At 45.9% G+C, this 22,633-nt stretch overlaps 1 protein-coding gene across 1 annotated transcript in view; it reads right to left on the reverse strand.

Annotated features, from left to right (window-relative positions):
• The window catches only part of srpra (SRP receptor subunit alpha), a 79,757-nt gene that overhangs the window by 32,944 nt on the left and 24,180 nt on the right, over positions 1-22,633 (reverse strand). The window contains 8 exon segments of the mRNA XM_072486788.1: positions 6,324-6,357; positions 6,359-6,443; positions 6,570-6,676; positions 11,344-11,500; positions 11,987-12,158; positions 15,699-15,841; positions 17,851-18,014; positions 18,957-19,040. Coding sequence (XP_072342889.1) covers positions 6,324-6,357; positions 6,359-6,443; positions 6,570-6,676; positions 11,344-11,500; positions 11,987-12,158; positions 15,699-15,841; positions 17,851-18,014; positions 18,957-19,040 — 946 coding nt within the window.

Consider the following 22,633-nt stretch of genomic DNA (forward strand, 5'->3'; position numbering starts at 1 on the left):
GAGGCGAAAGAGACGGTATTCTGGCCTTTGCGTCCCTGGTAGCCCGGCGGAGGATTCTGCTACAGTGGAAGGATGCGAAGCCCCCAGACGTAGAAGCCTGGATCAGCGACATGGCAGGGTTCATTAAATTGGAGAGGGTAAAGTTTGCCTTGCGAGAGTCTGTGGAAGGGTTCTTCAGGCGGTGGCAACCATTCCTAGACTTTCTTTTTAAAAAAAAATATATTTATTAAAGTTTTTTAACAAAACAATTTTTTTTCCCCTTACAACCCCCCCCCCCCCCCCCCCCACCACCCCCCGTAACAAAACAACACAAAATCGCCCTGAGCAAGATATATACATGGTAAGATGATATATTTACATAGCTTTATACACTGGCTCTCGCCCGTTCGTGCCAGTTTCCCCCACCCTCCATGTTATCCCCCGCTCATCCGTCCCCTCAAGCAATCTCTCGTTCTCCCCCCCGCCCCCCCCAAATCACCCCTCCATGTTATCCCCGCTCATCCGTCCCCTCAAGCAATCTCTTGTTTCCCCTCTTTCCCCCCCCCCCACCCCCCCCAGGGTTGCTGCTGACCGACCTTCCTCTAACACTCCGCGAGGTAGTCTAGGAACGGTTGCCACCGCCTGTAGAAGCCCTGCGCAGACCCCTTAAGGCAAACTTAATCCGCTCCAACTTTATGAACCCAGCCATGTCATTTGTCCAGGCCTCCACGCTAGGGGGGGCTTCGCCTCCTTCCACATTAGCAAGATCCTTCGCCGGGCTACCAGGGACGCAAAGGCCAGAATGCCGGCCTCTTTCGCCTCCTGCACTCCCGGCTCGTCCACTACTCCAAATATTGCTAGCCCCCAGCTTGGCTTGACCCGGACTTTCACCACCTGAGATATTGCTCCCGCCACTCCTCTCCAGAACCCCTCCAGTGCCGGACATGTCCAGAACATGTGGACATGGTTCGCCGGGCTCCCTGAACATCTTCCGCATCTGTCCTCTACCCCAAAGAACCTACTCAACCTCGCCCCCGTCAGGTGCGCTCTGTGAACCACCTTAAATTGTATCAGGCTGAGCCTAGCACATGAGAAAGAGGAATTAACCCTACCCAGGGCGTCAGCCCACAAACCTCCTCGATCTCCTCCCCCAGCTCCTCCTCCCATTTACCCCTTCAACTCTTCTGCGAGCGCTTCCCCCTCTTCTTTCATCTCTTGGTGTATTGCCAAAACTTTGCCCTCCCCGACACATACACCCGAGATCACCCTGTCTTGAATTTCCTGTGTCGGGAGCAGCGGGAATTCCCTGACCTGTCGCCTCACAAAAGCCCTCACCTGCATATATCTGAATGCATTTCCCGGGGGTAGCTCAAACTTCTCCTCCAGTGCCCCTAGGCTCGCAAATGTCCCGTCGATGAACAGGTCCCCCATTCTTCTAATCCCCGCCCGGTGCCAGCCCTGGAACCCCCCGTCCATCTTCCCGGGACAAACCGGTGGTTACCCCTGATCGGGGACCACACCGAGGCTCCCACTGCACCCCTATGCCGTCTCCACTGGCCCCAGATCCTTAACGTTGTGGCCACCACCCGGGCTCGTGGTGTACTTTGATGGCGGAGAGCGGCAGCGGTTGCCGTCATCAAGCTTGTTCCTTTGCAGGACGCCATCTCCATCCTCTTCCATGCCGCCCCCTCTCCCTCCATAACCCACTTACGGATCATCGCCACGTTTGCTGCCCAGTAGTAGCTCCCTAGGTTTGGCAGCGCCAGCCCTCCTCGGTCCCTACTGCGTTCCAGGAACCCTCTCCTTACCCTCGGGGTTTTGTTCGCCCACACAAACCCCATAATACTCCTACCTACTCTCTGAAAAAGCCCTTGGTGATCACGATGGGGAGGCACTGGAACACAAACAAAAACCTCGGAAGGACCACCATTTTTACCGACTGCACGCTACCCGCCAACGAGAGCGGCAACATGTCCCATCATTTGAAGTCCACCTCCATTTGGTCCACCAACCTCGTCAGATTCAGTTTGTGTAGGGCCCCCCCAGCTCCTGGTTATCTGGATCCCTAGATACCGAAAACTCCCCTCCTCCCTCTTCAGCGGTAGGTCCCCTATCCCTCTTTCTTTGTCCCCCTGCCTGTAGTACAAAAAGCTCGCTCTTCCCTACATTGAGCTTATAGCCCGAGAACTCCCCAAACTCCCTCAAAGTCTGCATGACCTCCACCATCCCCTCCATTGGGTCCACCAAGTACAGCAGCCGGTCGTCCGCGTATAGCGACACCCGATGCTCTTCTCCCCCGCGGACAACCCCCCCTCCATTTATTAGACTCCCTCAGTGATATGGCCAGGGGTTCGATCGCCAATGCAAACAACAGGGGGGACAGAGGGCACCCCTGCCTCGTTCCTCGATACAGCCGTAAGTACTCCGACCTCCGCCGGTTCGTCACCACACTTGCCACCGGGGTGCTGTAAAGGAGCTTAACCCAGCTAATAAACCCTCCCCCGAACCCAAACCTACGCAACACCTCCCAGAGGTACTCGCCACTCTACTCGGTCAAAGGCCTTTTCCGCGTGCAATGGCTGCCACTATCTCCGCCTCTCCCTCCTCCAATGGCATCATTATCACGTTGAAGAGCCGCCGCACATTCGTATTTAATTGCCTGCCCTTTACAAATCCCGTCTGGTCCTCATGTATCACCCCCGGGACACAGCCCTCAATCCTCGTGGCCAACACTTTTGCCAATAGCTTCGCGTCCACATTAAGGAGCGAAATCGGCCTGTACGATCCACATTGCAGTGGGTCCTTGTCTCGCTTCAGAATCAAGGAAATTGTCGCCTCCGACATTGTCGGGGGCAGGGTCCCCTCCTCTCTTGCCTCGTTAAGTGTCCTCACTAGTAGCGGGGCCAACAGGTCCGCATACTTTCTATAGAACTCCACCGGGAACCCGTCCGGACCCGGGGCCTTTCCCGCCTGCATGCTCTCCAATCCCTTACTCAGCTCCTCCAACCCGATTGGTGCCCCCAAACCAGCCACCTCTTGCTCCTCCACCCTCGGGAACCGCAGTTGGTCCAGGAATCTTCTCATCCCCTCTTCCCCCCCTGGGGCTCTTCATAGAAGGCCTTGAATACCTTGTTTATTTCCGTTGTACTCTGGGCCATGGCTCCCCCACCATCTTTGACTCCTCCTATTTCGCTGCAGCCCTCTTATGGAGCTGGTGTGCCAGCATCCGACTGGCCTTTTCCCCATACTCTTAGGTAGCCCCCTGCGCCTTCCTCCACTGTGCCTCCGCCTTCCCCGTGGTCAACAGGTCAAACTCCGTCTGGAGCCGTCGCCTTTCCCCAAGTAATCTTTCCTCCGGGGCCTCTGCGTATCTCCTGTCCACTCGCAAAATCTCCCCACTAACCTCTCCCTTTCCCTGCACTCTGTCTTCTCCCTATGAGCCCTGATGGAGATGAGCTCTCCCCTGATCACCGCCTTCAACGACTCCCATACCACCCCCACTCGCACCTCCCCATTGTCGTTGGCCTCCAGGTACCTTTCAATACACCACCTTACCTTACCACACACACCTCATCTGCCAGCAGTCCCACATCCAACCGCCACAGCGGGCGTTGGTCCCTCTCCTCTCCCAGCCCCACTTCCATCCAGTGCGGGGCATGGTCCGAAACGGCTATGGCCGAATACTCCGTCCCCTCCACCCTCGGGATGAGCGCCCTGCCCAGCACAAAGAAGTCTATCCGGGAGTATGCCTTGTGCACGTGGGAGAAGAAAGAAAATTCCCTGGCCTGCGGTCTTGCAAACCTCCATGGGTCCACTCCCCCCATCTGGTCCATAAACCCCCTGAGCACCCTGGCCGCCGCCGCCGGCCTCTTTCCCGTCCTTGATCTGGAGCCGTCTCGTGCTGGATCCAGCACTGTATTAAGTCCACTCCCATTATCAGTCCTCCTACCTCCAGGTCCGGGATGCGCCCCAACATGCGCTTCATGAATCCAGCATCATCCCAGTTCGGGGCGTATACATTTACCACACCCTTGCAACCTACCACTCACCATCACGCATCTCCCTCCATTGTCCGCTACGATAGTCTTGGCCTCAAATGTTTTCCCACCAGAATTGCCATCCCTATTTTTCGCGTCCAGTCCCGAGTGAAATACCTGTCCTACCCAACCCCTTCTTAACCTAACCTGGTCCGCCACCTTCAGGTTGTCTCTTGGAGCATAGCCACGTCTACCTTCAGTCCCTTCAAGTGCGCGAACACTCGAGCCCTCTTCACTGGTCCGTTCAGGCCCCTCACATTCCACGTTATCAGTCGGGTTCGAGGGACTAGCCATACCCTTTTCTGGGCCAGTCCCATGTCCGCGTCTCCCTCACCCTCCTGGCCCCCAACCGGGGGACCTCCGTCCCGGCCACCTCTTCTGTGTCCCATTTCCTTTCGGCCAGTGCAGCAGCAACCCTGTTTCTCCCCCTTCCCCCTTCCCCCCCCCCCCTAGATCCCGGTCTAGCTTTTTTGCTCCCCCATATCACTCCCGTAAGTCAGCTGACGCCTGCTGACCCCGGCTTCCCCCCGCCATCTCTTTGACCCCCCCCCCCCCCCCGCCCCCAGTGTGGGAAACTCCCTATCAGTAGACGTTCCTACGTTCCCCCTCCCACCCTTCTTCCTTGCGCGCGGGAGAAAAACCCTGCGCTTTCCAGAGCCTGCCCCGCCCCCCCCGACGCAGCTTCTGTTGCGGCCTTGTCTCTCGTCCCCAGCCCATATAACATTCCCTGCGCGTGCTTGCCCCGCTATACACAACCGCCATCATACTTCAACCCTCAAATACCCCCCACGGTCACAAACCCCTCAATTAGAGTCCAACTTTTCAGTTAGTACAAAGGTCCACACCTCTTCGGGCGTTTCGAAGTAGTGGTGTTGGCCGTTATGTGACCCACAGTCGCGCTGGCTGCAACATTCCAAATTTCACTCCTTTCCGATGCAGCACCGTTTTGGCCCGGTTGAAACCCGCTCTCCGCTTAGCGACCTCCGTGCTCCAGTCCAGGTATATTCTAATCTCAGCATTGTCCCACTTGCTGCTCTGCTCCTTCTTGGCCCATTTCAGTACCCTCTCTCTGTCTATGAACCGGTGAAATCTCACCACCATCGCCCTTGGCGGCTCGTTTGCCTTGGGCTTCCTCGCCAGCACCCGGTGCGCCCCTTCCAGCTCCAGCAGCCCCGGGGGGGCCTCCGCGCCCATCAGCGCCCCGATCATTGTGCCCGCATATGCCGCGGCGTCGGCCCCCTCCACTCCTTCTGGGAGACCCAGGATCCTCAGATTGTTTCTCCTAGGTCTCCAAATGTTCTCCAGGTCTTCGAGTCTTCCCGCCCACGTCTTGTGTAGCGCCTCGTGCCGCTCCACTCTCACCGTCATTCTCATTCACTTTGTCCTTGATCTCCTGGATCTTCATCTCGTGGGCTTTCTGGGTTGCCCCAAGTCCTTCAATTATTGCCAGCATAGGCGCCACCATCTCCTTGCGCAGCTCCTTGAAGCAGCGCTTAATGAATTCTTGCATCTCTTCTTTGTCCCTGGCCGCCGCCATTTTGTTTGTTTTCCCCTTCTTCTCCCGCTGCTCCAGTGCCATTTTTTTGGCCGTTTTGCTGCGGGTCCGGTCCATACAGGTTAGTGGGGGACCTCTCTCCTCTCTTCGCCACAGGTTGGCTGTGTGAAAAGTTCCGTTGGGGCTCTTCTATCGAGCCCGAAAGTCTGTCTTCGCGGGAGCTGCTGATTCGTGCGGCTTAGCTCTGCATAGCCGCAACCGGAAAGTCTTCCTAGACTTTCTAGCAGAGGGTTAGGAGGTGGTCAGTAGCAGCCTGGGGGGGGGGGGGGGGGGTTTCGGGTAGGTGTTTGTTATTGGTTCATGGGGGGGGGGGGGATTGTACATTGGGGGAATTCACGATATAAGTGTACGATGTTGATCTGTGTGTTTAATGCTTTTCTTTTTTCTGTCAGGGGGGGGGGGTGTTTTGTTGAAAATTTGCTAAAATTGAATAAAAATATTTATTAAAAAAAAAGAGAATTTAATCGTCAGCGGGGGGGGGGGGGGGTTACATTAGCGTAGATTAGGGGTTAATTAATGGTGGTACCTGTGGGGGAGGGAGGTGGTATCTGCACTATGTTTATATTTTTATGTACATAGTTTACATTGCTGCTGTTCCAATGCCAAAAAAAATACCTCAATAAAATGTTTATTACAAAAAAAAGGATATTGTCGAAAGGCAATCAGTTTAGTTGTAAGTATACAAGTAAATTGTAATGCAATCATATATAATGTCACAGTTTAGTCATCCTGGGGAAGTCCCCACAACCTACCAATCAAGTGATCTTTCATCTTGTCAAGGACAGGGGTCCATGTCTTGGGGAGCAAGGCTTTTAGATCCAACCAAGCCCTTCAGCATTCCAAACATGCCACCAAATCCACGTTTCTTCACACTAAGTGGAACAACAAATCAAAAGCAAACTATTATCCAGTTGGCCAACTTAATGAATAGTCTCTCCCATTGGATGGATGTTTGAATACTCATCGAGTCCGAAGAGATCAATCTGGTTCATGCATACCTGGTGTTAGAAGTTTCTTGAATTACTTCCTCTTCCTCTTCCTCCTCTTCACTGCTTTCATAATCCACAGTTTTCAAATCTCCTGCCATTGATCCAGGATGTAAATTCTGAAATGATAATCATTGTATCACGAGAAGCAACTTGTGAAAAAGCTCAATTTGTAAAACCAATTGATCTTCACAGAAAAAAGCAAAACATTGTATATTCCTATTTGGCGCAAGAGTAGAAAGGGAACTGTGGCCAAACCATGGCTTACAAGGGAAATTAGAGATGGTATTAGATTCAAAGAAGAGGCATACAACTTAGCAAGAGAAAGCAATGGACAGAGGACTGGGAACATTTACAATTCAACAAAGGTGGACCAAGGATTGATTGAGGGAAAATACCAATATGAAAATAAACTAGCAGGGAACATAAAAACTGACTGTAAAAGTTTCTACAGCTTTGTAAAGAGAAAAAGATTGATAAAAACAAATGTTGGTCCTTCATGAACGGGAAACAACAAAATGGGGGCGAATTAAATTTGTTCTTAGCTTCTGTCTTCACAATGGAAGACATGAATAATGTACCAGAAGTTCTGAGAAACACAAGTTTTAGTAAGGAGCTGAAGGAAATTAGTATTAGCAGAGAAATTAATGGGATTGAAGGCGGATAATCTCCAGGGCCTGATAATCTTCATCCCAGAGTACTTAAGGAAGTGGACCCAAAATTAGTTGATCTATTGATGGTCATTTTTCGAAATTCTTTGGACTCTGGAATGGTTCCTACATATTGGAGGGTAGTTAATATAACCCCGTTATTCAAAAAGAGTAGAGAGAAAACAGGGAACTATAGACCAGCGAGCCTAATGTCGGTAGTAGGGAAGTTGCTAGATTCCATTATCAAGGATTTCATAGCACAGCATTTGGAAAGCAGTGGTATAATGAGAAAACGTCAGCATGGATCTATGGAAGGGAATTCTTTGAAGATGTAATTGGTAGAGTTGATCAGGGATAACTGGTGGATGTGGTTTATTTAGACTTTCAGGCTTTTGACAAGGTCTCACATAACAGATCAATATGTAAAGTTAAAGTGCATGGGATTGCGGATAGTGTCTTGGGATGGATACAAAGCTGGTTAACAGACAGGAAGCAAAAAAGTTGGAATAAATGGGTCTTTTTTCGATTGGCTGGTGAGGTACCGCAGATGATATAAAGTTGGGTGGGAGGGTGAGCTGTGAGGATGCAGAGATGCTTCAGCGGTATTTGGACAGGCTGAGTGAGTGCAACAAACCCCAGTCCTCAACAGAATAATACATGGTCCATCTGAGCCGGAAGAAAAATTGCAGCCCAGAATTAAAAACCCTCTGACTATGGGGACCCTTCCTCGAGTATAGCGAGGACGAATCTAACCTTAACCGTGCCACCCCTCCCCTACTCCTCTGCTCATCTTCCCCCCAAGGATATATTAACTTAAAGAAACCATGCACAAACCCAGAGCTGAATATTCAGACTAGCATGATAATAAGATAACCAATGGTGCAGGACATCACACCCGAGATATTTACTTCCCTGAAAACAAATGAACAGACAACATGAACTGACAGCTACATGGTTATCAGGGAGTCAAGTTCAAGATAGCAACTGAGAATCAAAGAAGGATAAAGACCACTCCACTGAGACACGAAGAAAGTAGACATCCAGGATAAAGGAGGATCTGAAATGAGAGTACGCTTCAGGATCATCCAAGGATTTGAATGAATGGAGCACAAATCTAGTTAGTTCCAACATGCCAACTTGACCGACCCAGGTCAAGGGCTGGGGGGGGGGGGGGGGGGGTGCCCAGACTGGCTTATGCAACCCCAACCCCTCTCGGTTGACAACAGGAAAGGGACCACACAGAACCAGGGGCTGGAAGGCCAACCCAACCCCAGGCCTTGGAGACAGGATTATGCTCCATCGAATCCAAGCTGGCCATCCTTCAGTTAGAGATCCCAAGGCATGGCAGCCTTCTCAAACTCTCTATCTGGGAACATCTCTATCACCGCACCGGAGACGACCGGCTCCTCACCAGCTCCCCTTCAACCTAATCCGAATTACTCAGGATTGGTGATTGGCCACGCAGCAGAAACTCAACCATGCAGAAGCAGGCTTCCACCAGACACTGTACTCTTTGCAACCAGAACCTTCTCGTGCACCATCACCACCTCCATAAAGACACCTTGTAACTCATGAAATTGGGCTTTAATATCCTGTACCACAGAGCCAACACTACCAGCTGGATCACCTTCATCACAAGCAACCATTATCTGTCTTGTCATCAGGGTGGGAAACCTTTCAAAGGCAGTTGAGGCACAAAAAGCTAGGCCTCACCCAGACTCTCTCCAGCCACAATGAATCATCGAGATTAAAGTATATTGTCTCGACTTGTGCTGAAACATTAACCAACAATCTTGGCACATAGTTAAAAGCCATGTTAAAAGACAAAACAAATGTGCACAAGGATAAAACCAAAGATTGAAAGAGGAGCAGAACCAGAACGTGTGAAAACACAGCCTCTCCCATGCTCAAGTCATGATCTCCCCCTGAACTAGCTATTTAATAACTCCTACACATGTTAAATATTACATACCTAAGGCACGCAGCAAGAATCAGCCAGCATGGACAAAGACTACCCAAAATAATTGCTTGGATGGGAGAGTGAAAGGATGACCTGTGTCTGGGTAGCTTTTTGAGGCCGGCTATAGGGGAAATGGTAAAGGTCAGGAAGATCATGCTCCCATGATCATAGTTCCACATGTCAGGTCAAATGGGAAGCAGAGAATGAGGGTACAAAAGTACAGACAGGAAACCCTACCCAAAGACCCTCATAAGAATAAATAAATTGCACAAACACAGCTATAAACTAGAGGGGGGGGGGGGGGGGGGGGGTCGGAACTTTGCAACAAAAAAAGCAAAATCACTGACGAGTTCTGTTCCAACAGTCCCTCCCTCAACCTAAAGTAAACATGTAGAATGTATGGTACAAAATGGCCACTTGGCCCCACTGGTTCGGAGTGCTGGTGTCCCACACAAGCCTCCCCATCAAATCCCGTCAGTGTAACCTTCTTTTGCTTTTTTCCTTGTGCTTATTCAGTTTCACTTAAAATACTTGTGATATTTATCTTCTCCCTTTGGCAGCAAGTTCCACATTCTGATCTCTGCGTAAAATCTTTTCTGATTTCCTTGTTGAATTTATTGTGGACTCATAGAATTTGCAGTGCAGAAGGAGGCCATTCGGCCCATCGAGTCTGCACCGGCTCTTGGAAAGAGCACACTACCCAAGGCCAACACCACCACCCTATCCCCATAACCCAATAACCCCACCCAACCCAACACAACACTAAGGGCAATTTTGGACACTAAGGGCAATTTATCATGGCCAATCCACCTAACCTGCACATCTTTGGACTGTGGGAGGAAACCGGAGCACCCGGAGGAAACCCACGCACACACGGGGAGGATGTGCAGACTCCGCACAGACAGTGACCCAAGCTGGAATCGAACCTGGGACCCTGGAGCTGTGAAGCAATTGTGCTATCCACAAGGCTACCGTGCTGCCTTTATAAACATGTTATGTTTATAGCCCCCAGTTCTGGTCTCACCCACAGTGGAAATATCTTCTACCCTATTAAGCCTTTTCACATCTATTACACTGTACTTCAGTCTTCTTAGAGAAAAAAAAATCCACAACATGTTCAATCATTCCGCTTTTAAAAAAAATATAAATTTAGAGTACCCAATTCATTTTTTCTAATTAAGGGACAATTTAGCGTGGCCAATCCACCTAGCCTGCACATCTTTTGGGTTGTGGGGGCGAAACACATGCAAACACGGGGAGAATGTGCAAAATCCACATGACAGTGACCCAGAGCCGGGATCGAACCTGGGACCTCGGCGCCGTGAGACAACAGGGCTAACCCACTGCGCCACCGTGCTGCCTTTGTTCAATCATTCCTGATAGGCCTACATGCTCCCAATTCATATGCCTGTATGCATAACCTCTCCTGTTTATATCCTGTAAATCTTTTTTGTATCTTGGCCAATGCTTCAATATCCTTTTATAATATGGAGACAAGAACTGTGTGCATAGCCTGAGTGTGGTCTAAGATTTTATACAAATTTAACATGTTTTTCAATTCTATCCCTCTTGAACTGTAGCCCCAATGCTTTGTAACAGTCATATTAACCCATGTTGCTTTTAATGATTTGTGTAAATCTGCTTGTTTATCTAATTCGTATTTTCCAGTGAGTCAGGCCGACTCATTTTTCCTACCAAAACGTAGCACTTTTCAGCGATGTTGAAATTCCAATGATTCGCCAATTCTAACAATTTATTGATGTCCTCTTGTATTTTGTCACATTCATCTTATTAACTAGAAACTTGGTGCTGACTGCAAATTTTATAATTGTACTTGGGAGTCTAAAACACAAGTTATGAACAACAGTGGTAGCAGTACTTTGGCTTGGCAAACATTTATCTCTTGACATTGGGTGCCTTTCCACTCTGCCTCATGGATTGCCACAAATCTTATGTTACTAATGTCTTATATTTCGTCCCAATTTTTATAGCATTAAACGGTCGCCTACTAATTTGTTATTATCCACAACGTTTGAAAATTCAGCATCCGTCTTTATTTGAGGTAGAGAAGAATTGGCTCTTGGAAATAACATAATGAGGCTGACTATCGTACTAATTAGATGGGGGTAATGATCAGTGTTGAACAGTTGCTACAGTTCGTAAAGAGTAAGCATACCATATCTCCACTGGTATCATCTCCGTTGCTGGTGAAGGTGTTGGATTGACCATTAACCAGTTTCTTGCTGTAGTCGAGCTCTTTGGCGCTAGCTTTGTTGGAATCCAGAGGCCAAACACGACGGCTTTTCAGTTTTATTGGTTTAGGGGACTTGCTGCTGCAATTTAGGGAGGACAGAGACATTACTATGGTCACTCTCTCTGCTCAAATCGCTCACTGAAATTATATTGAGAAACTGAACCGCTAGCAGGCACAAATTAATAAATGAGAAAGTGGTGGCACAGTGTGGTGAAATTCCAATGCACGATATCAAAGTATGATTAATTACCAGAAAGTCATGAACAGTATAAATCCATCCGATGTGCAAATGCAATACACCAAGTCTCTCATCTACATTGATAGAATAGATATATATGTATATGCAAGATACGTGTATATGTTTTGTAACAGAGGCCTGTCAATAATGTGTAGTGGAGAAAGTCTAAGCTGTACTTGTTACAAGCTGAAGGGAGTGCAGCCTCTTTGGAAATTGACAAATCAACAGGTTTTATCATCATCACCCACTATCAGGCAAAACTCGCAAACACTGACAACTAGGCGATCCAATAATACTCTGTCCCCTCAGAATAAAGCTCCTTCTCACCTTTCTTTCTTCTCTTTCCCAGTCTCTTACGGAAAAATTCCTCCCTCTTCTTTTGGATTGATTTCTTCCTGAGTCAAACCATTTTGGTTGGCGTCTCCTGCATCCACGGTTATGGAAGTCTTTAGCGGAACCTCAGTTTTCTTTTCTGTTGCAGGTGCCTCGGGTACAGGAGCTGGAAATGATGGAGAGAGTGTTGAGAGAGAGCAAACAAAGGAAGGTAGAGGAGAGAGAGAGAGAGAGAGAGAGAGAGAGAGAGAGAGAGAGAGAGAGAGAGAGAGAGAGAGAGAGAGAGAGGAGAGAGAGAGAGAGAGAGAGAGAGAGAGAGAGAGAGAGAGAGAGAGAGAGAGAGAGAGAAAATCGGTGGGGGGGGGGGGGGGGGGGGGGGGGGGGGGGGGAAAGGAGAAAGAGAGAAGAGAATCACCAAAACATAGACATCATAAATCTTCAAAAGCTCTGCTCTTCTACAAACAGGGGAATCAGAATACTACAATACAGACGGAATCCTTTCATCCCATCGGGTTTCATAGAATTTTTTTTTTTTTTTTTTAAAACAGTGCAGGAGGCGGCCATTCGGCCATCGAGTCTGCACCGGCTCTTGGAGAAGAGTACCCTACCCAAGGTCAACACCTCCACACCCTATCCCCATAACCCAGTAACCCCACTCAACACGAAGGGCAATTTTGGACATTAAGGGCAATTTATCATGGCCAATCCACCTAACCTGCACATCTTTGGACTGTGGGAGAAAACCGGAGCACCCGGAGTAAACCCACGCGCACACGGGGAGGACGTGCAGACTCCGCACAGACAGTGACCCAAGCTGGAATCGAACCTGGGACCCTGGAGCTGTGAAGCAATTGTGCTATCCACTATGCTACCGTGCTGCCCAAAGCGGTTTGTAGTCGCTTTCCCAGGATAACAAAAAAGATAAAGTGAATCACTGAAGTAGGTCAGCCAATAGTGTGTCATTGGTACAAGTGTATTTCCGGAGCCAAGTTAGCCAGCCTCAGCACCCTGTACTAGAGATGAGAGCAAATCAAAAGTCCTCAAGCTCTCCCCAGCTGATCACTCTTCAGGTCATCGCTGAAAAGTGCTTGTGTCAGGATTTTAGGCAAACACAGAATTGGAACTGCTTGTGTTTCCATGTTCAACTGCTCATCAATACCAACTGACATTGAACACTGAGAATCAGAAATAAGCAATAGCTGCTTGGATAAGGCAGGTGTGCCAGGGTACCATGCCCCAAGAGTCAGCAGCTAGGATAGGATCAGGGACATTATACTGATCAGTGTTCTTGGACACCCTTCATCAAACAAATTTCAGGGATTGATCCATCACTGGATTCTTCTCCCAAGTAGCACTATCTATAGTGAAGAACAGAATGCCCCTCAGTTTACAATTGGTTTGTAACCAAAGAAGCCTAAAACCAAGTAAGTAGTAGAGGCTAAAAAAAGGGTTTGATGTCTTCAATTTCCCCACAGATTAAAAGGAGGGTAGTTTAAATGTTTTTCCTGGAATATTTTTTCTAATTCCAATCTTCAGCCTATTTACAGCACAAGACTGATTTTTGCCAGCTGTGTCACAACAGTAACACACTCACCTGTGTGTTGGAAGCTGTAACTAGAGCACAAAAATCTAGGTGGTCTCTGTTCTGTTCTCTTAACGTCTGGTGTCTTAAATGTTCTGTGTCCCAATTTCCTAGTTATCTGGATTGTATCTTGTTCCTTACAAAGTTTGCAACTTTGCAACGCTTTGTCTTGACCATCATCTCCTGGCAGAGTTGGCAGCTGTTCACTCCCCAGTGTCCTAGCAGAGTTGGCAGCTGTTCACTCCCCAGTGTCCCATCTCCAACAGCTCTGGCTTCCAGTTAAAGCTAAGAACAAAGGAAACCCCTTCCCTTTGGAAAGTGGCCTCCTGTTGCTAAACACTGACTTACTTCCATTTACTCTTCACACCGTAAGACTCTCCAAGCACAATAGACACACAGTTGGAATTGAGCTAACCACCACACATATAAACACCTTTGTCCAGCAAGACTAAGACTAACTACTGGTTAGACCATACTTGGAATATTGTGTCCAGTTCTGGTCGCCACATTATAGGAAGGATGTGGATGCTTTGGAAAGGGTGCAGAGGAGATTTACCAGGATGCTGCCTGGACTGGAGGGCATGTCTTATGAAGAAAGGTTGAGGGAGCTAGGACTTTTCTCACTGGAGCGAAGAAGGCAGAGAGGTGATTTGAGTGAGGTGTACAAGGTACTGAGAGGCATGGATAGAGTGGATAGCCATAGACTTTTCCCCAGGGTGGAAATGGCTATCATGAGGGGACATAATTTTAAGGTGATTGGAGGAAGGTATAGGGGAGATGTCAGAGGTCGGTTCTTTACACAGAGTGGTGGGTGCGTGGAATGCACTGCCAACGGAGGTGGTGGAGTCAGAGTCATTAGGGACATTTAAGCGACTCTTAGCCAGTCACATGGACAGCAGTAAATTGAAGGGGTGTAGGTTAGGTTGATCTTAGATTAGGATAAATGGTTGGCACAACATTGTGGGCCGAAGGGCCTGTACTGTACTGTTCTATGTCTTTGTCTATAGGCTTTACCCTTACAGGATCAGCAAGTTAAACCCATTTAAAATTAATGTTTACCAATACAAAACTACTGGTTTTCCTAATAACTGCCACCTCCACCAGCAGTGCCGTTAAATTCTTCACACAAGGAATCGCCAAACCAGTTGCATGTACACCGTATCCTCAGCCAGAGAGAGAATCATGTTCAGAGGACTCCCACATATTAAGCTCGGATCTAATACTTACGTGAACATCAACATGCTAAACTGGAGAGTGGAATAAATATCTGCACACACACACACACAGATGTCTTTTAGTCACCTCTTTCTACAATGACAATGGCAAGCAATTTGAGAATACTCATCCGCACAGCACACCCTTCAAATATATGAGCAGGAGCAATGGCTGTGGTCATTAGACCAGAACTTCATGTTTATGCTACAGCAGGTGGAGTACTGTATAAAATATCTGCTCAAAACAGCAGCTTCAAAGTGTAACTACTTACAGAGGAAGCAGAGGGTCACAATAAAGATAATTCCGTAACAATTATATTCCAGCCTCTTGAAACAAAGGGTATTCATCCCATTAAGAAGTGCATACAATGATTTGCTACCTTCTTTATTCAGCACCCTGTTGATCAAGCTGTTCTTTATACTCTACAGCATATTACACTATCTGAGCCACTTCAATTCAATTTTACTTTATTGTCCACATGGAAATTCATTTTGCTTACATGGTTTGTTGAAAAATGTTATATATATTAATAACAATATAAAGAAAGAAAATTACTTTAAGTTCAACTTTAATAAAAACCATGCCGATGCAATGAAATAAATCAGCAAGTTCCATCAGGATTGCATACCCTCATCCGTTCAGAGCAGGGCAAAAACAAACACAAGAACTGATCTGTCCTGCATATGAATGATTGTAGCCTTTTCCTCTGAACATCCAACAATAATACTGAAATGGGGTGAGTCGCGTTGTTGATCTTATTCATTTTTGCCAAACTTCTTTGAGATCTGTTCATCAATACCCTTCCTGCTTGGTTCAATGATCTGTATCCTTAACCAGTCTACTTTCCCAAGAACACAATGCCAGGACAGAGATCAAAAAAGAACAATTTGTCAGTGCATAATAACTTACCATCCTTCTTGTTTTTCTTGTTCTCCTTCCCTTTTTCACCACGGATCTCTATCATAGATTTCACAGTTTTCTTTGATTTATCGGATTGTTCAAATGTTTTCATGACAGAAGGTGCTTTTCCTTTGGTGCGTTCCTCAGCAACTCTAACGACCAGCAACAAAATGGAAATGATCAGGAACAGAATTACACAATCACTACTGGACAAAAGACAGTTTCCTTTTAAAAAAGCAGTGGCAATGTTGTCATGAGATTTCTAGTTTCAAAGGACTGAATATCTTCTACACTATGACAGACATATTTATTTTATTTTGACTCGCCCTCGCAATGTGTGGTTCTGGTAGCTCTTTTGGGCCTAGCATAATGTCCATTCCTAATGCAGGAGTCTAGGCAGTGGAATGCAACCATTATACCGTAGGTTGAAATTGCAATGAAGTATGCTCTTCTCCTGATCTGTACATCTACTTTCAAGCAGTGGGTGCTTGAGAGGGATCAGAAGTGGGAGCCTGGTCTAACTCCACACACGCAACAAGCCTGTTAAAGGTACAGAGGTAAACTAGACAACAACCACCATCCTTTTTGGTTTTCCTCAGTGATGTCTAGTCAGCCTGTGACAGCGATTAGTGTGCAGGTCATTTACACAAAAAAGATCACAACATGACAAGATAAAAGCAAATTACTGCGGATGCTGGAATCGGAAACAAAAACGGAAAACATTGGACAATCACAGCAGGTCTGACAGCATCTGTGAACAGATGTGTTGAGTACTACTTGCTACATCAATTCTAAAGGTGTAGTTTTCACCAGTTTGAACCTGTACAACAAAATCATAGATTCAACTTACAAGACTGAAAAATCCAAGTTTTGTCTTTCCTCGTAATTGGATTCTGTGTTTCTAGCACAGATGTGAATATTTCCAATGGGCCTCTGTATATCCTTCTGGAATCAATACCCAGTTAAGATCTTTCCCTTTTGTCTTTTGTAAGGATCCTTTCCATTTATTCCCTGATTATTTTTGCGGTTACATTTTTGATCCACGGATGATTATTGGACATGTCTTTTCAAGACGAGAAGCCTGTATTTTTAATTCAAACAGAAGAATCCAAAAGCTGTGTTGGTTTAAAAAGAGATCGCAGACTGGCTGGTATCAGTGACAAGAGAGATGGGTTGGCCTCGGTTTGATTTGATTTGGCGGGTGGCCAATGAATTGGCCCAAAAAGCTGTTCTCTGCCCAGTAACAGGTGGTGATTGGATATTATTCCACTGCAACGCTTTTCAGAGTCCCAAAGTTCCAGTTTTGATTCTGGCAGCCCGGTTAAGAGATCCAACAATCTTTCGCCAGAAAGTCACTTTGGAGGGCTGACTCTTTCTCCAGAAAGTCTTTGGTTGTTGTTCTCAGAGACTACAGAGGCCTGAAGACAAACCACGAACTGAAAGCGATGAGCAATACAATTCTCCCCAGAAAGCTAAAAGTTGTACTGCATTCTTAAAACTACAGAAAACCGAACTCGAATCAATCTACAGGAAAGACATCACGGGCTGTAGACAATGACAAGATTCTACTTTTTCCCTGGAGAGACAGAGTGTTTATTTCTGTAACCACAGATACCCATATGAATCCACAGTAAAAGCCTTGAACTGAAGGCCGGGATTGAAGCAAAGCTGCTAACAAACCACCGCCTGAAGCAAATACTCTCATCTCTTGACCTCAACCGTATTATGTTCATCTCTTTCTCCTCATCCTCCTCTGTATTTGTCGGTCTTGGGTGCGTGGGTGGGGCAGGTACAGTGGGTGCCAGGAGTTAAATGATAGTTAATCAGTTGTAGTTACTGCATATCTTATTATAAATAAACAGTAATTGTGTTTAAACTTGCAAACCTGGTGACTATAATTATTGGGCATCCAAGGGCCAAAGACTTCAGCTATTTCAACAAGAATTATTGGTTGTGTTGTGTTGTGTTGCGATTCTGGGGCACGTGGGGCTGAATTGAGAGCGCACCAATCCAGGATGTTGTAACACTTTTCATAGCCTTGTTTCAGGTGTCTTATTTTAATTTTTTAAGTGTTAATTGCTATTCCACCTGCCTTGAAAGCAAATAAATTCTTAGATCCAGAAAAGGAACTTTTTGCCTTTCAGATTTTCAATTCTCTTACCTCAAGAGGCCTGTGAAGTCATCTGAAAAGTCAAAGGAACCACTGAGGAGGCCCATCACTCCTTGTTGCTGTAACTGGTTCCTATATTTATCCCGAAACTGCATGTGGATATCATCAATAAATTTGTCTACATACGTTAGCGTCAGGATTTTTTGGTATCCCACCTGTGAGGCAAAGAGAGGGGACAATGCCCTAAATTAACTGGATCTTGATCTGACAACCATATTTGTTAAACTCACTCAATGGGAGTTTATTAAAAAAAAAATACTCTTGTTCATTCAGAAATATTTGAATTTTACAGCAAATATGGGAAAAAACACAAGTAGCGAAAATTTCTTGCTGTAAACAAGGGTGTGCATTGCACAGCAAAATTTAAAAAATTTTTTTTTTAAAAAATCAGCATAATTTATTCTATAGTGAAACAATTAGATTGTAAATTGAGACATGTTCGGGTCTTGTAAACGTTATTTCAAATTATTATTTTTAAAATGCTCATTTTACACACAGTAAACCTGGTGCGCCAAATATTCCTGGACTGGTTCTATCACACGCGGCATTCCTGGTCTATTTTGCCCCCTCTCCAGATGGGAATTAGTTATCAATCCCTGTAAATATGTGATTTCAGGTTATTGGTTTCCGAAATTACCACCAGCTGGAGTTCTATTGCATGGAGCATGGGATTCTGGGATATATTCCATTGGCACTGGGATGGCCCAAGAACTAGACAGCCAGCCAGCTCAGAATAGTTAAAGAGGGAAAATGGAGAAGACACAATACAGGAAGAGACCTTTAGCCCCTGATGCTGGCCCACATTGTATCTATTATAAAAGTATGTTATTCGGGACTGTCACCATCTGTCCATTTTTTTTTCAATGTCCACTTGTACAGGATTTACTGCGCTCTCACTGAGTAAATTAATTTATCTATGCCAATATGCACTACACAAGCACCTCGATTTTCCTGAACTCCACTCCAGATTCAAGGATTTTATAGCACCTCACCTGGTAACATTTACAGTTAAAGAACTTGCATAGACCACCAAAGAGAATGGCTTCTTATTGTGCTTTCCATATTTAGGAAATATATTTGCTCTGTTGAATACTCACCACAAACAGCAACTCAAACTCATTGTCCAGCTTGTATTTAAGAGTGTGGGCTTCATGAGTGAATGAGTTGTTTCCTCCTCTCTCCTGCAAAAGATAACAGTCAGTTCATCGGGTGGACTAATTAAATTTATGTTGTCTCAGAGTTATGAATAACATAATAAGGCCCAGTGAATTTGGTTAAGGGATGCCAACATAACAAGACATTTCTCTACACATGCCGACAACCCTGTGTCAGCAAGGAATGACCAACTCTTCAAGCTACTTGCTTTTGTATCAGATCATTACATTTGATCTATGATTTTTTTTTTGCCCTGAAAAATTAATCGATAATAAACTTTATCCAGATTAAAAAATTTAAATTATTAAACTTTCTAGGCTACAATTCAATCTTCCTGCCAATGGAAATGTGGAAATAGAAATTTATAGTAGAAACATGACTCCAATTTGATCTAAGTTGCGGATGATACAACTGTGGCGGGCCGTATCTCAAACGACAAATCAGAGTACAGAAGGGAGATAGAACACTTGGTTGCATGGTGTAGCGAAAACAACCTCTCTAATGTCGGAAAGACCAAGGAACAGATCATCGACTTCAGGAAGCGTAGCACGACACCCACCCACATCAATAGCTCTGAAGTGGAGATGGTCGATAGTTTTAAGTTCCTGGGGGTTACCATCACCAAGTGTGTCCTGGACAACTCGCGTTGATGCAACAGTCAAGAAAGCCCAACAAGGTCTCTACTTCTTACGGAAGCTAAAGAAATTTGGCGCGTCTGCATCGACTCACAAACATCTACAGATGTGCCATAGAGTGCATCCTACAATAAATCAAAAATCAATCAAATACAAAAGTTAGAATGCAAATCCTGAATGATGTTTATGGCCTGGTCTGATCATTTTCTCACTGCATTCTAGTACCACTTTGCCTCAACACTACACTTGGCTTCGACCCCACTTTCTTCAAGATGAGAACCTTCATCAAGATGAGAAACTGACTAGTAGTTATTTAGAGGAACAAGGCTGTAAGAAATGCCCCCAACTCTGGAGGGCTGTTAAAATGTGATATCTAAAAAAACCTTTCTACTTGTGCAGTCTCACAAGCCACATCAGGGAGAATGACTGATACTCAAACTCAGTTTATATCAGAATTTTCCTCATGGAGTGATCTGTCACACAGATGTAGATACAAAGGTCAGGGTGGTGAGCTTGCCGTGAGTCAGAAGGCCATGGGTTCAAGACGCATGACCAGAAACTCAAATACAAAATCTCGGTCAATGCTTGGAAAAACAAATTCACAATGTGAGCATCATTGGCCACCATTTATTGCAAGGTTTTTACCTTGCAAAGCACGAGCAAGGTTAACACCAAAACAAGCTGGAGAAAATTATGAAGAATTGCAACAAAAGCTATCTTAAGAGTTTTGGAAGATTCAGTGAGAATATGGTGAGTGGGTTGAAGGGAAGGTAAGTGGACAACTATCAGATATGCCACTATTGAAACGTCAGGCAATGATAACCTCCCCATGACATTCAATAGCATTCCATCACGGACTTCCCCGCTATCAATATCCTGGGGGTTACCATTGACCAGAAACTGAACTAGCGATAGAAATACCGTGGCCACAAGGGACGGTCTGAGACCAGGAATTCTGAGGCGAGTAATTCACCTCTTGACTCCCCAAAACCTGACCACTATCAAGGCACAAATCAGGAGGGTGATGGAATACTGGGTGCTTTGGGCTCCACAACAATCAAGAAGCTCGACACCATCGGGAACAAAGTAGCCTGCTTTATTGACACCCCATCCACCACCCTCACTCCCACATCCACCGAATTGGCAGCAGTGTGTATTATCTAGAATTATGCACTGCAGTAAGTCACAAAGGCTCCTTCGACAGTACCTTCCAAATCTGCGACCTCTACCACCTAGAAGGCAAGGGTAGTAGATGCATGGGACCACCATCACCTGCAGATTTTCCTCCAAGCCACTGAATATCCCGGCTTGGGACTAGGTCGCTATTCCTTCACTGTCACAGGGTAGAAATCCTAGAATTTGTTCCCTAAAAGCACTGTGGGTATACCTCACCAGACGCACTGCAGCAGTTCATGGTAGTGGTTCTCAAGGACAATTAGGGATGGGCAACAAATGACACGGCATCTTGTGAATGAAAAAGTAAAATGCAGGCAAGCTACCCAAATGTGTCTTGGGCTGGCAACCCTTGGAAAGAAAGCAAAGAGAGATATTGATCTACTTCAAGATATTTTGTTCAATCGTAATCTTAACAGAGGCATAATGCAACAAGAGTCTCGGATACAAATGAGTGGTGCAGTACTGCCCACTGACCCATGTGAATAAAGGACATTTTAAATCCTGCCTAATTGAAATTCCATCACAAATATCATAAAAAGGAGATACATTACACCAACCGTTACACCAATCGATACTCACTTTTAGTGTTGTTTCTCAACCCTCAGCTGGTTGCAATGGGAAATAAACTGTGCTGAGCTCTAAGAGATATAACTGGGAACGTTTACGATTGAGCACCAGAAGCACACATGGGGTGTGCTGTGCTTAACACATGGATCCAGAAGGTCTCTGGTGTGATTGCAGCCAGTGGTGAATGAGCTGATAGCAGACAGGGCCATGACAAAGGACTCTGTGTCTCTAGTTTAGGAAGGGTTAAGATCAGTCAGATTCTTGCTTCGAATTGACAGCTGAGTGTTCTGGAAAATACAACACTGTTTAGGAAAAGACAAACTCTAGATTGGTGCTCACTATAGTCAAGTAGCAAGGGACACTCCATTTTCGATCATATATATTCAGCTGTTACTAGAGGTGTAGCAATGGAGAGCCAAGTGACACCCAGCAAACAACAGCACTTTAGCACTTGCTGGATTATTGAGGAGCAAAATGGTGTAATGAAATACTATGAAGCTCTCACAATTCTAAAATCAATATCAAAATAGGAAAACCTTGGATAACTGTTATCAGCTGTGCATAGGGAGGCAGTGGTGTTGTGGTATTGTCAATATCCAGAGACCCAGGGTATTAGACGTTTTAATAGAAATGAAGAGTCTAAAGTTCTTGTTCCTCTTCACCAAACACCATTTATTTCACTTCCACAGACTCTGCACAAAACTCTTAATCACACACCACCTGACAGAGGCCACCTGAAGCCCTTTACATATCAGTGTCAATTAATGGATACTTAACATAAATGAGACAACTAATTGCAATGTCTCTTAACCCATTACTTAACAGTCTCCCCTTCCTTGGAGAAAAAAAATAATTAGGTGAAAACAAAATGTCAAGAAACTCAAAAACACACACATGATGTCCCCCCCACTTTTTTTTTTTTGTTTGGATGAGAAAGGAAAAAAGGTCACAGAAACAAGCGCCCTTCATCAACAATATCCAAAAGTTTCTGTGAACACGCCCCTCTTTTCGTAAAACAGTCTGACAGTTGATAGCTCCTGTCGACCCATTTAATTTTTGTTATTTCCCCCCTGTCCAACATCTGCTTCAAACCTGCGCTGTCTATCCGTAACCTCTTTTCATTGACACTTTTTGTGCACATTTTCCCACAGGGATTTATTGTCAATGTGACAGTCAATAGGTATATTACCCAAATCCCCTAATCCCAAAATTTCTGTCAATACCATACTTATATAAAAAGC

This window comes from Scyliorhinus torazame, chromosome 21, assembly GCF_047496885.1.
Source record: "Scyliorhinus torazame isolate Kashiwa2021f chromosome 21, sScyTor2.1, whole genome shotgun sequence".
In the NCBI taxonomy this organism is placed as follows: Eukaryota; Metazoa; Chordata; class Chondrichthyes; order Carcharhiniformes; family Scyliorhinidae; genus Scyliorhinus; species Scyliorhinus torazame.